At 49.1% G+C, this 17,115-nt stretch overlaps 1 protein-coding gene across 5 annotated transcripts in view; it reads right to left on the minus strand.

Annotated features, from left to right (window-relative positions):
• ARHGEF11 (Rho guanine nucleotide exchange factor 11) overlaps positions 1-14,238 on the minus strand; it is a 73,962-nt gene extending 59,724 nt beyond the window's left edge. For 3 of the 5 annotated variants that reach the window (XM_083476926.1, XM_083476927.1, XM_083476924.1), the window contains exon 1: positions 12,124-13,808. In XM_083476926.1, coding sequence (XP_083333052.1) covers positions 12,124-12,158 — 35 coding nt within the window. In that variant the 5' untranslated portion in view covers positions 12,159-13,808. Of the gene's footprint in view, positions 1-12,123; positions 13,810-13,987 lie in introns of those variants that run through there. The other 2 variants (XM_083476923.1, XM_083476925.1) reach the window with 2 other exon arrangements.
• Positions 14,239-17,115: the final 2,877 nt, after the last annotated feature.

A 17,115-nucleotide genomic window follows, 5' to 3' on the forward strand; every position in this document is an offset into this window, starting at 1 on the left:
CCAACGGGAATGGGCAGGACGCAAGCGCAACAGCAGCGCTCTCCACATTTCTGCCATACTTTCTGACGTCAAAACGAACCATTCCTATGCATGCATCCCCAGAGGGGTGGAAGCAGGGTTCAAGAAAGCAGGAAGAGAGGGAACTGCCTTATCCAGAGTTACAGTTCTGTAATCCAGTTACAGTTCTGAACTCTTATCCAGAGTTCAGTGGCCTGCAAAGGCTCTGGGAATATCCAGAGCCCCTTTTAATACAGTGGACGCTCGGGTTGCAAACGTGATCCGTGCGGGATGCATGTTTGCAACCCACAGCAGCGCGTCTGCACACACGCGGGTTGCAATTCGGCGCTTCTGTGCATGCGCGAACCTGGAAGTAACCCATTCCAGTACTTGCAGGTTTCGGCGGGTCCGTAACCCGAAAAAACACAACCTGAAGCGTCTGTAACCCGAGGTATGACAGTACTGTTTTAAGTTGCTGGCCATCAACACAATTCACGGAAGCAAATGCCAAGTTTTAACTGTGTGCTCTAGGATGCATTTCACAGTTGCGACAACATGCAGCCAAGCATAAGAGCATAGCAGCGTAAGAAGCGCCTGGCTGCTGGATCAGGCCAGTGGCGCATCTATCTAGTCCAGCACCCTCGTCTCACAGTGGCAAACCGTGACGCCCTTTTGCAAAGCCCGCTAGCAGGACCGGAACGCAAGAGAAAACTCCTGGTGGTTCCAGCAACTGGTCTCCAGAAGCACTGAAGAGGAGCCATCTACAGTCGTCTCCTCCGTGAATTTGCCTAGTCTCCTTTTAAAGAAAGCCTGTGGCAGCGGTGTTAGAAATTCACATATATAAGGCATCAGGCGCCAAACGGCTCCTTAAACCCGGGTTGCAGTTGCCAAAACAGAATGCCTAGCTGCCATTTTGGGGCCAGACTGCTCGGAAATCGTATTTTCCAATAGGACTTTTTGGTCCCTGAAATTCATTTTGATGGAGCAGATAGAATATATCACAAATAGAATTCTACAGGATGTGTTGCTAGTGTGTGAAAACATTCCAGGTCCAAGGCATGCACTTCCAGACAGTGGAGGCGTCAGGTGGCATCCTGGCACCCAGGCATCTTCACTTGGCTGCAAGTGGCCGATAAAGGAAAAGGACCCCTGACAGTTAAGTCCAGCCATGGACGACTATGGGGATGTGGCACTCATCTCACTTTCAGGCCGAGGGAGCCGGCGTTTGTCCGCAGACAGCTTCTGGTTCATGTGGCCAGCATGACTAAGCCGCTTCTGGTGAACCAGAGCAGCACACGGAAACACCGTTTATCTTCCTGCTGGAGCGGTACCTATTTATCTACTTGTACTTGCTTATGAACTGCTAGGTTGGCAGGAGCAGGGACCGAGCAACGGGAGCTCACTCCGTGGCGGGGATTCGAACCGCCAACCTTCTGATCAGCAAGTGGTTTAGACCACAGCACCACCCGCAAAATGCACCTGGCAAATGTCAAATGCTGTGTGGGAGTGGGAGGTGCGGACTGGGGAAGGTGTTTGTGTGGTGCTATGGGTCCACTACTGGAAATAAATACAAGACAGTGAGGAAAACAGATATCCTGGTCGGAGAACGTCACTGAACCCTCGCTTGCTTAGGTGGAGGGCAGAGAGGGGGGCGTGAAGGAAATAGCCTACAGTACACAAAGAGGTATGGAATCGGTGGTCCCACGCACTTTGCCTCTGTCTCCACCCACCACGGCCCTGTGTGCCCCCACCACCAGCAAAGGAACATGGCCCTGGGGCTGCAAAACGGATCCCTATTAGAGTATTATTGCCCAGGCGACAGAGAGGGTTCCTCCATGTGTGCATGGGGCAATGGATAGAAAGAGGAGTATTTCCCCCGGAGGCCAGGCCAGGAACCGAGAAGGAGAAGCAGCCATAGCAGCCAAGAAGCTTCTGTCCAACTCGGCTTGACATTCAGAGAGATAAAGCCTCCCCCTTCAGCACCACTGCCCTTGTCCAGACAGTTAATCTGATTTCCTGTGCGGGATGGACGTGGGCTGATTCCGCTGTGGCGGAGGCTGCTGCTTCCTGGGAAGGTTTAACTCCTGCAAGGGCAGAGCGAGCCTCAGCCCAATCGCTTGCTGTCCATCACCTGAGAGAGACTGGAGGAAGGGGGGGGGCCCTCCTCCTCCTCCATCATCATCATCCTACTGGCAGTTTAAGCACCCATCGGCCACACATTTGGAGGGGATTCCGCCACCCCCTCAGTCAGAGAGCCTCTCTAAACCACGCACCAAGTTACCGCAACTTTTAAACAGACGAGAGACACAGCTGTTTATTTCTCCTTCCACACGGGGACACACTTTCTTGTTTTGCAAAGAGTGCAGAACTGACCCCAGGGGCTGCTCTCCTACGGATGACTATAAAGGGGCCACTTTGCACATTAAACAATAATTAGCTAATTCTAGCCACTCATTATCAGGGCCAGGACAAACTCCTGACCAGTCGCCTAATGTTATGATGCTAAATCATCCTGTTGTTTTTTTAAGGCATCAGGCCTTCCCAAATCTGGTGACTTCCAGTTGTTGTTGCTTGACTCCCAACTCCCACCCTCCTCCTCCTCCTCCCTGACCCCCTGCTCCAGCTGTCTGGGACTGATGGGACTTGGAGTCCTGCAACATCTGGAGGATTCCACGAGGGCTACCTGCCCTCCGGATCAAATGGCTGCAACACCAGCCATGTCCATTTCAACCTGATCTTGCAGGCTATGCTGGCTGCTGGGGGCAAGTGAGACTTGCAGTCCAGCAACATCTGGAGGGCTAAAGATGTTCTCCTTGCTCCCCGAAGAAAAGAAACATCTGTAATTGCCACGCCTCAGCACAAACCCTATCCGTGCAACCTTACAAGTGTGGCTCGCGAAGACCTGAGACTTTGCATTCACCTCTTAAGCTGGTAAGATGCACATCAGGTTATGCAAATCTACACAACGCTCAGGTCACAATTCTATACCCACTAACCTGGGAATGAGTGCCACTGAACTTAATGGGGCTCACTTTTGAGCCGATCTATTTCGGATTGCATTCTTACAAGACATTGGGGGGGGCAGGAATATAATGCAGATATATGGTATCTAGATAGATGCCTACTCGCTATCATGTGAATACTGGTTCACATAGTATTTTCAATTGTTATCATTCACTGCTGCTGTTTGTTTGTTGATGTCTTACATGGCCTTTCTCATGAGGTCCCAGCACAAGCTACAAGTACATAAAAACCACAGAATTATAGAGTTGGAAGGGACCCCGAGTTATCTACTCCAACCCCCTACAATGCAGGAATCTCAACGAAAGCATCCATGACAGACGGCCGTCCAACCTCTGCTTAAAAACGTCCAAGAAAGGAGAGCCCACCACCTTCCAAGGGAGACCATTCCACTGCCGAACAGCTCTTGCTGTCAGAAGTTCTTCCTGATGTTTAGTCATAGAGTCTCCTTTCTCCATCGGTTCGGGTCCTACCCTCGAGAGCAGGAGAAAACAAGCTTGCTCCATCTTCCATGCAGTAGCCCTTGAGATATTTGAAGGTGGCTCTCATATCTCCTCTCAGTCTCCTCTTTTCCAGGCTTAAACGTACCCAACTCCTTCAACCGTTCCTCATCAGGCTTAGTTTCCAGGCCCTTGATCATCTTGGTCTCCCTCCTCTGCATACATTCCAGCCTGTTAATATCCTTCTTAAATTGTGGCGAACAGAAGTGGACATGGAACTCCAGGCATGGTCTGACCAAGGCAGAACAGGGTGGGACTATTCATCCCCTTGAGCTGGACACTAGACCTCTGCTGATGCAGCCTGGAATGGCATTAGCTTTTCTTTGCTGTTGACTCATGTTAAGCTTGTGGTCCACAAAGACTCCTAGACCCTTTCCACATGTAAGCCAGGTGTCCCCATCTTATATTTGTGCAGCTGGTTATTCCAGACAAAGTATAGACTCTTACATTTGTCCCTACTGAAATCCATTTTGTTAGTTTGGGCCCTGTTCTTCTATCTGTCAAGGTCAATTTGAATCCCAATTCTGTCTTATGTGGCATTAGCTACCCCTCCTAGTTTTGCGTCATCTGCAAATTTGATGAGCATCCCCTCAATTCCTTCATCCAAATCATTTATAAAGACACTGAACAACAATGGCCCGGGACAGAACCCTGCAGAACCTTTTTTCCAGGGTGATGATGAGCCATTAATGAGCACTCTTTGGGTTTGGTCAGTCAACCAGCTACAAATCCACCTAACAGTTACCTCCTCCAGCCCACATTTTACTAGCTTCTCCGCAAGAATATCATGGAGGACTTTAACCTTACTGAAATCAAGATACACTACGTCCACAGCATTCCCCTTATCCACCAAGCTTGTAACTCTATCAAATAAAGGAATGAGATTCGTCTGGCATGACTTGTTGATGAGAAACCCAATCTGGGTCTTAGCAATCACAGCATCCTTTTCTAAGTGCTCACAGAACAACCGTTGAATTATCTGTTTTAGGACCTTTCCTGGGATTGATGTCTAGCTCACCAGTTGGTAGTTACCTGGGTGTTCTCCCCCCCCCCTTTTGAAGATGGAAACAATATTTGCCTACCTCCAGTCTGCAGGAACCTCACCTGTTCTCCAAGAATTCTCAAAGATTATAGACGGAGGCTCTGAGATTACACCCGCAACCTCCTTTAGATTAAAATCAGTGAAAATGCTTAAAATATCAGAAGAATAGGGTGGGTCAAAGGCCAGGGGAAAAAGAACATTATGTTATTATTACAACGGAATAGTACAAAATGCTGCAGCAGGACTGCTGGCAGGAGGAGTCACGAGTCTGCCAGGGGATGGATGACTCCACCTCTGCTCTAAGATCTGCAGTCACCGATGATTCGTTACTGATATATATTTTTCCCAACAAGTGGTTTATTAAATGCTCTAAATGAAAATGAACGAATGATTTCATTTCTATACCCCTCTATATTTTAAAGGGGCGGAAACCTCAAAGTGGTTTACAACTCATTAAAACATGAAACAATCCAGAATATAACAAAGACAAGTACATTTTGCTTTCCCCATGTTTATTTATTTACCTACTTACTTTATATAGCTGCCCGTAGCAGAAGCACTGCAGGAAGCCAGTGTGGTGTGGTAGGGGCCAGGACATGGGGACACAGGATCCAAGCCCCCTCTCACGAAATATTATTATTATTACTATTGTTATTATATCATTATTAAAAAATTGCCACCTAGACATTCTGCTATGGCGACCATAACCCAGGTTTAAGGCGCCATTTGGTGATGAGCTTCTATATCCGTGTTTCTAACACTGCTAACTCTAAAGGAACATCTCCATCTAAGTCCCAAGACTGGGCTGATGAGAGCAAGCGGTATCTGGTGTTCCCAGTCTCAAAGACAGAGCGAGGGATTTGGCCAGGGTTAAGGAGGGCCACATATAATAATTAAGTAGGTGGTTCCTCCACTCCCCCCGCCCCCCAAAAACAAACACCCATAGGACGCTTCCAGTTGCTGGAAACCAAAGGCAGAGAGCTCTTGGGCTCGCATCCTGCTTGAAAGATGTCTATCTTATTGGCCACAGGATGCTGGTTGAGATGGGCCCATTTAGCCTGATGAAGTAGACTCTTCTTATGTTCTTATGAACATAAAGGTAAAGGTACCCCTGACCGTTAAGGTCCAGTCGTGGCCGACTCTGGGGTTGCGGCGCTCATCTCGCTTTATTAGCCGAGGGAGCCGGCGTACAGCTTCCGGTTCATGTGACCAGCAGGACTAAGCCGCTTCTGGAGAACCAGAGCAGCGCACGGAAACGCCGTTTACCTTCCCACCGGAGTGGTACCTATTTATCTACTTGAACTTTGACATGCTTTCAAACTGCTATAATAGTAATAATAATAATAATAATTTATTATTCATACCCCGCCCATCTGGCTGGGCTTCCCCAGCCACTCTGGGCGGCTTCCAAAAGAATATTAAAATACTATAATACATCAAACACTATAAGCTTCCCGAAACAGGGCTGCCTTCAGATGTCTTCTAAAAGCCTGGTAGTTGTTGTTCTCTTTGACATCTGGTGCTAGGTTGGCAGGAGCAGGGACCGAGCAACGGGAGCTCACCCCATCATCGCGGGGATTCGAACCGCCGACCTTCTGATCGGCAAACCCTAGGCTCTGTGGTTTAGACCACAGCGCCAGGAAGCTGCTTTTTCCAAGTCCCTGAAGCTCAGCGTTGTCCACACTGACTGGCATTGGCTCTCCAAGTTTTCAGGCAGGAGTTTTACACAGCCCTCCCTGAAGATGCCACTAGGGACTGAAGCTGAGACCTTCTGCAAGCAACGCAGCTGCTCTACCTACCACTGAGTTATGACCCTTTCCCCTGGAGGATAAGTACTACTGGAGAATACATAATTGGGATTATCATCGCTCTTCACAGACATGTTAATCCTCAGATCAGCTACCAAAACAGAAGGGAAGCACAGGATGCGTCCTTCTGCCATTGGTCAAGGACTAGCGGCCCTTGGGAGACTGCGCCCACTGTCTCCCAGGAAAACAGCAAAGGGGAGACCAACCTAGCCCTCTCCTTCAGCCAGAGAAGGAGTTTGCCTCCACATTTCATGTCAGAAAAGACATGGACCACTTGTCCTCAGACCATGGAGAAGGACGTCTGCTGCTCTCATCATGTCCAACGGGATGAGGATTAGTGCATACTGTCCTCGGGTCCAGAATTGGACCACTTCGATCGGATAATCCCTGCCGATGTAGACAGATTCCTCCGAGCTGGAAGGCCCACCACTTGCCCCCTTGACCCGTGCCCGTCCTGGCTGATTAGAGCGTGGCCAGACGAGGTGCGGACCCCCATGGGTAAGATCATCAACCTGTCCCTTGGCACGGGGACTTTCCCAGGGGAGCTGAAGGAGGCAGTGGTGCGCCCGCTCTTAAAGAAAACATCTCTAGATCCTTTAGATCTAGTCAATTACCGCACGGTTTTGAATCTTCCGTACCTGGGTAAGGTGATTGAGAGAGCAGTTGCCAAACAGCTTGGTAGGTTTCTGGATGAAACATCGACTTTGGATCCATTTCAGTCCAGCTTTCACCCTGGTTATGAGACCAGTCTGACCCTTATGTTTCCCTCCCCTTATGGTTTTGATTTATGGGCTACTACTAAAATGAGGCTGTATTTTAAATTGTATTTTAACTCATATTTTCATTAACTGTTGTTGTTTTGTGTGTGTCCCCCCCCCCCCATTATGTTTTATTGTAATTTTATTGGTGTTAAGTCACCGTGAGCCCGGTTCTGGCCGGGGAGGGCAGGGTATAAATAAAAATTTATTTTTTTTGAATTATTATTAGAAGTTGTTACATACAATCTGCAATTAGGTACGAATGTTTAACTGCAAGTTTTACAATATTGTTAAATTATGTTGCACACTGATTCGCTAAGTTGCGTGAAAAATCAACATGCAAATCCTTTTTCAAAATAAAACAAAATTTAAAAAAAATCTATTATACAGCTGCATGGAACTCCTTCCTCAAACAGACCCATCGTGTAGCGGGTTTAAGGCAAGATGGGTATCTCAGAGAGCACTTGGCACAGCAAACTGCTTTCTGGCTTCAAGGGAAGTCATAGTGCCATGGGCGTAGCCATGGGGGGGAGGGAGGGGCAGCTGCCCCCCCATCAAGAAAATAAACAAAAACACTTAACTGGCCAGTCGTGTCACAGATAGCTCAGTTCTGCTCCCTCCCCCAACACATGGCCTGGCGACGTCCCTGCATAGTCCCACTCTATCCTGCCTTGGTCAGACTCTACCTGGAGTCCTTTGTCCAGTTCTGCCCCCGGCCCCCCCTGTGTAAGGATATGGAGAAGCTGGAGTGTGTGCAGAGGGGGGGGGCGACCAAGATGACCAAGGGTTTGGAAACCAAGCCTTATGAGGAACAGCTGGAGTTGGATATGCTTAGCCTTAGAAGAATGAGAGATGACATGACAGCCATCTTCAAATATCTGAAGGGTTGTGACGTGGAAGATGCAGCAAACTTGTTTTCTGCTGCTCCAGAGAGAAGGACTCAAAGCAATATATTCAAGTTACAAGAAAGACAATAGGAAGAACTTTCTGACAGTAAGAGCAGTTTGACAGTGGAAGGGATGACCTAGGAAGAATAACTCTCCCCTTCCTTGTAAGTTTTGAAGCAGGGGTTGGGTGCTTACCAGCTCCATCTGGTACGCAGGATGAGACCCTCCCTGCCCACAGACTGTCTCACCAGAGTGGTGCATGCTCTGGTTATCTCCCACTTGGACTACTGCAATGCACTCTACGTGGGGCTACCTTGGAAGGTGACCCAGAAACTACAACTAATCCAGAATGTGGCAGCTAGACTGGTGACTGGGGGCGGCCGCCGGGACCACATAACACCGGTCTTGAAAGACCTACATTGGCTCCCAGTACGTTTCCAAGCACAATTCAAAGTGTTGGTGCTGACCTTTAAAGCCCTAAACGGCCTTGGACCAGTATACCTGAAGGAGCATCTCCACCCCCATCGTTCTACTCAGAAACTGAGGTCCAGTGCTGAGGGCTTTCCAACAGTTCCCTCGCTGCGAGAAGCCAAGTTACAGGGAACCAGGCAGAGGGCCTTCTCGGTGGTGGCATCCGTCCTGTGGAACGCCCTCCCATCAGATGTCAAGGGAACAAACAACTACATGACATTTAGAAGACATCTGAAGGCAGCCCTGTTTAGGGAAGCTTTTAATGTTTGATGTATTACTGTATTTTAATATTTGGTTGGAAGCCGCCCAGAGTGGCTGGAGAAACCCAGCCAGATGGGCGGGGTATAAATGAATAAATAAATAATATCTGTCAGGGATGCTTTAGCTGCGATTCCTGCATGGCAGACATTTGGACAAGATGATCCTTGGGGTCCCTTCCAACTCTGGAATTCTATGATTTCTTGCACCGTCCCTTTTGCTGCTGACTTTGCAGTGCTGATGTGATTTAACCACGTCTTTTAACGTGACTCACTGCTGTAAAAAAAAAAAAAACCATGGAAAAGCAGGGTGCAGAATATTTGAAATAGAAGATATGGATCTGCAAACACTCCGCCTCCCGTTTGCCAACCCAGACCAACATCAGGTGGGTGTGGAAGAAGAGGGGAAAGCAGAAGGCAAACCCCCAAACCCCCTTGCCCTACTCAGAAAAAAGCCTTTGTGCCTTCCCACCCCCAAGGCATTACAGCGTCACAGGCCAGGGGTGGGGAATCTCTGGCCCACAAGTCAAGTTTGGACCAGCCACTCCCAGACAGTGTCCACCTCTCCCACACCTGAGGTGAGGTGTGGCTGGATCCATGGGGAATCCAACTTCACAGCAGAAAGCAGGCCTGAAGACCCATCAGATGTCACCATGACCATCAGTGAACAAGCGGGCAGTCCGGGAGGCAGTCCATCAAAAACGGCCCATGAGGCTGCCGGTCTGATTAAGGTCTCCACCCCGCCAAAGGCAAACAGACGTCTACAAAGAAATGTGCCAGTAAAGTCACCACCAGTGACCATCAGAGGCACTTTATGCTTCAGAATTACAGTTACAAGAACATAAGAAGAGCCTGCTGGATCAGGCCAACGTGGACCCATCCAGTCCAGCCTCCTCTCCTCACAGTGGCCTCGGTCCAGTATACCTGAAGGAGCATCTCCACCCCCATCGTTCTGCCCGGACACTGAGGTCCAGCTCCGAGGGCCTTCTGGCGGTTCCCTCACTGGGAGAAGCCAAGTTACAGGGAACCAGGCAGAGGGCCTTCTCGGTGGTGGCACCCGCCCTGTGGAATGCCCTCCCACCAGATGCCAAGGGGATAAAGGACTATCTGACATTTCGAAGACATCTTAAGGTGGCCCTGTTTAGGGAAGCTTTGAATGTTTAATAGGCTATTGTATTTTAATATTCTGTTGGAAGCTGCCCAGAGTGGCTGGGGAAACCCAGTCAGATGGGTGGGGTATAAATAATAAATTATTATTATCTTATTATTATAACCAGCCCACGAGCAGGACACGAGCCGTCCTTTCCCCTTCAGTTATTCATTTGTGGGGGCTCTTTCGGCCATGGGGGTGGGGGCGGGATTTATACACTCATTGTCCTCCTATCCTGATCTTCCTCTTGCCAAGATCCAGGGAATCCAAGAACCACCTTGAAACACAACGCAACTATCACAAAACAACAGCTAACAGTATGACAAATCGGTTTGTCAAAAATATTTATCACTAGCTGCTCAAAGCCTGTTGGAATGAATACGCTTTAATATCCTGAATGTTGACACAATGGGAGAGGGGAACAACTGAACCTCAGCCGGAAGCGGGTTTCACAAGTGGGGGGCCTCCACAGAGAAAGCCCTGCCCCACACCACAGGCCTCACTCACGGGCTGGACCTCCACGATAGATCGAAAAGCAACAAGAGGAAGGTATTGGGGGAGGCGTCCCAGGAAGTATGTGGGTCCCAGCTCCGACGGCATTTGTACCAACATCTTACATGAGGCCAGGCAGTTCACTTGCCACAGGCGAGAGAGGAGCTTTGTGCAGCTGCAATGGGCCAGTGCTGTCTAGCCCAGTATCCTGCTTCTCACAGGTGTCTCCAGGAAGCCAGGAAGGAGGGGGTGAGGGAAAACACCAGACGGGCTCCAGAGGTAGGCTGCCCCTGGATGTGGACGTTTCAACACAGCATCACATTGATGACCCGTCTTCTGTGAATTGCCCCCGTTTTGTAAACCCAGGCCCATTAATTCCGGCTACTGCTGAGGGAATCAGACGTTGCTTGGTGGTGGTTCATGGGTTCACACCCCCCCCCCGGCCACACGCTGACATTCAGGGTGATGACAGCCAGGCTGTTGCAACTCCTCTGGCACATACATGGGATCACACCAGGGCGCTGATTCGTTAGTGAGGTTTATCACAAAGTAGGCTCTACGTGGGATGTCTGGGCGTTCCAGACTCTCTACCTCCAGGCTGGATAGTTCCCACACCACTGACCTACCTGCCAGAGAATCCTTGGGTATTGTTAAGGATTCTGAGGATGCTCTATGGAGCACACTTAGTCCATGCACAGCCCTGGCCACATGGATCTCAACACAGGTAAAGGTAAAGGGACCCCTGACCATTAGGTCCAGTCGCGGACGACTCTGGGGTTGCAGCGCTCATCTTGCTTTACTGGCTGAGGGAGCCGGCGTACAGCTTCTGGGTCATGTGGCCAGCATGACTAAGCCGCTTCTGGTGAACCAGAGCAGCGCACGGAAACGCCGTTTACCTTCCCGCTGGAGCAGTACCTATTTATCTACTTGCACTTTGAGGTGCTTTCAAACTGCCAGGTTGGCAGGAGCTGGGACCGATCAACGGGAGCTCACCCTGTCACGGGGATTCGAATCGCCGACCTTCTGATCGGCAAGTCCTAGCCACAGCGCCACCCGCGTCCCATGTGGATCTCAACATAACCCCAAGTGACTCAACAGGGCACCCCAGAACACACTCTGTGCTCAGCTATGGCACCCACATTATGCAGCAGGGGGTGCCCTCAAGATGTTGGAACTACAACTCTCATCACCCCTGACCATTGGCCATGCCGGCCGGGGCTGATGGGAGTTGCAGTCTGGAGGGACACCGCCCCCCTTGGAATAGTGAGTAGATAGGTTGCAGAAGACAGGCTCTTCATGATCTGCCCATCTCTAGCCACCTCCCAGAATTCCCTGGCACCAAGTTTGAAAACCACCACAGCCTCCATGGACCAAACAGAGGGAACTGGGATGCAACGTCGGGTGGCGGGGGACAACTCGAATAAAGTTCAGCTGCTTCAACGCACTGAAGGATCAACCCAAATGAATCTGCAACAGAGGCAGAGAAAGAGAAAGCCAGACAGGGCATTCCCCCCTCGGCAGGGCCAAGTCGCATGACCATTACCAGCGTCTTGAGCGAAGGCCAACCCACCAGCCATCTGGGCTCCGGCCATGCTTCCTTCCCCCGCACGGGCTTACGTTCACCCATTCATAAATCGACCAGCAGCCACCGAACCTCAACCACAAGGAAAGGCAACGTTGAGCAAAACCAGCACCACCACTAACCCCACCCCCCCAAAAAACCCAACCACCATCACCTACCTGTCCAGTGCAGTCTGAGGTGGCCTCATGTTCATGGCTTGCGGTCAAATCCAGCACACCAGGGGGGTCACCCTGGGTCTTTGGCTACCTGGGTGCGGGAGGTGGGGGGCGTCGTTTTCTTCCTGGCGAAAATGATTTCCGCTGCAAATCTTCCTTCCCCCTCCCCGGGAAGAGAGAGACAAGAAGGCAAAAGTGATTTCTCCTCCTGCAGTCAAGAGCCTGGGTTCTGCCAGTCCATCACCTCCCTGGGTTTATATTCTCCAGGCATCGTCCCCCTTGCAGGACCCGGTTCTTCTTCTCCTTTTTCCTCCTTTTCTTCTTCTTCTGGACAACTCTCCTCTTCAAATTAACTCTCCCACTCTATCTCCCCCCCAAAAAAAAACTTTCCCCAAGGTTATGGAGGGGATCGGAGGAGCCAACTGGAACAGAGGCAGAGATTCCCATCCAAATATTAAAGTCTTAACTGCAAAACACAGATCAAAACATCCTTATAATCCAGTTTTACCAGCTGTTCTTCTGTTTGCAGTGAGAGAGAGAGAGAGACACACAACACAGACGGAATAAAATATCGGGCTTTTACGCTGCGGCCTTTTCTCTTTAAGTAGCAGAGAGAGAGAGAGAGAGATGAGACCAACTTATCCTCTCAAATCAGTTCCTTTTCTCTTTCCTGTGCTTGGGTTTCCTCGCTCCTCGGAATCTTGAATAAATAAATTAAAAATGTGCAGTGCCAACGTCCAGTTCGATCATTTAAATAAAAAAGGGGGGTTCTTAATTATTTCTTGGGGGGAAACACAGGGGACATATATCTATGTATGTATGTATATGCATGCATATATATATATATACACACACATATCCCATAACACAAAGCTGTTGTGCAGAGAGAGGGCAAGGCAGAGGGGGGAATAAATTAAGCAAAGAAACACACCCACCACCCCAGAATGTGGCATGGGGGAGGGGGTGCTGGCAAGGAGGGGAGGGGAGGGAAAGGGGTGGGGAAGGGGAGCTTCGGGGTCCTTGTTGCCAAGAAGCCTCCTTGCAAAAAAGAAAGGAAAAGGAAAATGTCCTCCGAAGTTGTTTTCTCCTCGCCTCCTCTCTACCTCTCGCCCGGCTTCCCTCGGAAGGGGGGCAGCAGCAGCCTCGGTTTGCAGCTCCTGAGACGCAGCTCCAGAAATGAATGAGCGAAGAAGGGACCCTCCATGGAAGAAGAGGCGGGCGGGCGCGTCCCCCTTCCTCCTTCTTCTTTTTCCTCCTTTTTCCTTCTCCTCCTCCTCCTCCTCAGTCCTCTGGATCTTTGCAGGGCAAGAGGAAGGACAAACACATCAGCCCAGAGAGGGGGGCGGCTGCAAGCGAAGCCCCCTCCTTGCACCAGCCACCATCTCTGCTCCTCCTGCAGCAGCAGCAGCGCCTCCTCTTTTTCCTGCCCCTGGAGGGGGGATTCTCCCCCTTCCCTCTCCGTGCAATGGCCTAGAAACACCCCCCCCTTTTGCAAGCCCTGCCTGCCTCCCCAGGGCCGTATTCTGACTACCACGACTTTTAAAAACCACCACCCTTTGGCTGCGCTTCCTCCGGCGAGGCTTTTCCTCCCTTTTCTCCCCGGGAAGGCGAGGCCTAGTTGCAGACCTCCGAGCCCCAGCCTTTCCCAGCCCCGCTTCCCCACCCCTCTCGGGAGGAGGCAGCCCTGCCCAGCAGCCCCCTAAACAAGAGGGAGGGGCGGCAGGGAAGGAAGGAGGGAAGGAGGAAGGGGAGGAAGGAAGGAAGGAAGGAGGGCGCAGGGCGCAAAGGGGAAAGCAATGGGGGCGCAGCAGCAGCAGCCAGGGCGCAGGCGACCTCCCCTCCCTCCCTCCCTCCCTGGGCTCCTTGCCTCTCCTTCCTCTTCCTCCTCCTCCTCCTCCTTCTCCTCCTCCTTCTTTTCCTTCCAGCTCTGCTGCAAGGAGGGGGGGGGGCACGGACGGAAAGGCTCCCCGGCTTAAGCTTCGCCCTCCCTCCGTCTCCTTCCCAGCTAATCCCTCCCCTCTCTGCCTCCTTCTCCTCTCCTGCAGGAGGAATCCTTCTGCAGCAGGTGGGAGGGGGGAGGAGGAAGAGGAGGAGAGACCCCCCCTTCATCATCATCATCATCACCAATAACAACATTAGGATCAATGCAATGGCTTTTCTGTGCATGCACTTTGGCGCTGCTTTTTGCAAAGCCTTCCATGGATTCTTAATTCGTGGGTGAATGATTAATCCTCAATAGTCCCGGTCATGAATACTATGATTTATTGTGTTAATAGACACACAGCTGTCCACTTTTCCCAAGGGAAATTCCCTTATCCCGGATAGGATTCCTCGCAAGGGGAAAGTGGGCAGCTATGTCAATAGACCTGTAGATTTGGAAGAGGTTCAGAGGGGCATCTAGTCCAACCCGCTCCTGCAGCACAGGAAAAGCCCACAGAAACAACCCCGGAGCCATAGCTGCCCACTTTGCCCTTTTCTTGCGAGGAATCCTATTCGGAATAAGGGGATTTCCCTTTAAAAAAGGGAAACGTTGACAGCTGTGTCCCGGACCCCAGCACTCGGCGTGCACTAAGGTCAACAACAACAACAACAACAACAACTGTTGCATTTATTAGGTGTGGATCTGGCCTGAGATCAGAGATCAGATTCCCAAATGTCAGGTCTTTTCCAAGAAGGGGAGGCAAGGGATGGCTGGCTGCACAAAGTGTCTGCCCTGGTACTATTACTATAATAACTGGGTTGTTGTTGTTGTTGTTGTTGTTGTTGTTGTTGTTGTTGTTGTTGTTGTTATCTGCCCTTCACTAACAGGTCCCAGGGCAGGTTACAACCGTTTAAAATTCAGAACTGAAAACAGTTAAACAGTGATAACACTCAGTCCCCCCTAGCTGTGTCTACTCAGAAGTAAGTCCCAACCAGTTCAGTGGGGAATGGTCAGCGGGGAATGTTATTGCAAGCTAATACCAGTGCATTGGGGGGGGGGATAACGTATACCCCTAAACATTTTGTGAACCTTCATACTTTTGTCCATTTACTGTATTCATTTTTCCAGATCTGAACTATAAAATGGTGATTTTCTTGAGACAAAACGAGAGCACCCCTAAAGATTTATTTGTTAGAAAAAAGCACTGCCTAATACTCATCCACCACCACATATACCTAGAGCAAAGTGCTTGATGTGACTATTACACAGACATCTGCCTTTTTGTGAATCGTCCACAAATAAACGTCATTGCCACCTTTACAATTACTCCAAGGATATCACCTCGGACTCCTGCAGTTTAGTAAAGCATCCGCAAATAAAACTCTACTATTGTTCCTATTGCTTCAAGGTTATCGCCTCCTGTTATTTTGTAAAGCATCCATAAATGAAATTATCTTCTTATTCTTATTATTCCAGAGATCCATGGGCCAGAGCCCCCTTTCAAAACAAAAAAAAGGTTCCCTGCCCACATGAGCTTACAGTTTTGATATGTGACCGGGAGGAGAAAACAGAGGGAAGAGTTTGAGGTGGATTAAATGTCCTTTATTCCTTTTATTTTGGCAGCCCTGTCAGTTTCCCTCCCCAATGAGGGGGGTCTGGCTTGATCCCTCTCCCTCTGAGCATGCACAGAGTGCCTCTCCTGCCCATCCCTGCTCCAGCCGGTTAGATCATTATTATATCATTATTATTGACCTGTGTTCATACATTTTCACCTGAGTCCAGTGACTTCAGGCTCTCAGCATCATCCACCGCAACTCGCTTTAACTTTTGGAAAGTCTTAAGTTGTTATTCATTCTTCTTATTCGTAATTTTAATTTTTGTCTGTAAGCTGCTTTCAGGGTTTGGGGTTTGTTTTCGATCAAGCAGTGTATAAATCTTATGAAATAATAACACCATAAGAACAGGAATAATTCAGTTGACGCCTCGTCCCCAAAAGATGAGGGCTGGGGTGGCTGAATTGAGGGGGTGGGCAAATATTCCTCGCAGAGTGAGGGGAGAAACAGAGTTTTTGTCCAAAAAAGTCACCCATTTACCTCTCCGGTATAGAATTATTATCTCACCCACCCTTCACCATGAGGTCAGGGAAGGGTGGGTCAAAACAGCTTTAAAAATACATTATTAGAATATTCAAGAGATTAGAGAAGACCCTAAAATATGTCTTGTGGGGTGTCAAATGTCTGGGTAAGGGAGGGGATAGGTCTCTTCATCAAGGCAGTTTCTGCCCCCCAGAAATGCCCCAATCCTGCTCCAGCCCAATTTCCTAGTCCATGTCCCAGCGTCACGGCCGCCCCAATCCCCTCGGGGACAGCCTAAGGTCAGGGCCGGCCCCAAGACATTTTGGGCTGCCCGAGCCAAAAGGAAATATATCCCCCTCCCCAAAAAAACCCACCCCCACCATTCCCTTCTACTCTTTTTAATTTTTTTTTTTTTTTGGAATTTGCATTTTATTTATTTGTTAACATTCTTATATTACATCGGTAAACGTTGTCATATTACATTACAGGACTTACTATAATATGATTTCCAACATGTATACAAAAATTATATACAAATTTTATATACCTAGAAAGAAAATGAAACAATCTAATTGTGATCTTTTCATTTCCTTGTGAATCATTCACTGCCTATTATTATTATTAATATTAATATAATATTTATTAATATTGTGACAGGGACACGAGGCGGCTTACAGCGGAAATTGAAACAGCTGAAAACGTAAGGGAGGGTGACAAACAATCAGGTTTTTTTTAAAAAAAATTAAACAAATGTAGTGGTGTGAGGTGAGAATATTCTCAAGAATGAAAATAATCTTGAGAATATACTCTGCTAGAAAATTCTCTGGGGAATATTCTCCACAAACTGTTACTTAAAGCCTATTTTTTAAATAAATGTCTTTCTTGTGACAATTTATCAGCTATAATTTAAATACGTTGTGTGTTGCCTTACTTGTCTAAACAGATAGTAATTGGCATTTCTGATGTCGTGTAACTTGTCATAGCTGATTATTCGTGTTT

This window comes from Podarcis liolepis (assembly GCF_965112155.1).
Source record: "Podarcis liolepis genome assembly, chromosome: 15".
In the NCBI taxonomy this organism is placed as follows: domain Eukaryota; kingdom Metazoa; phylum Chordata; class Lepidosauria; order Squamata; family Lacertidae; genus Podarcis; species Podarcis liolepis.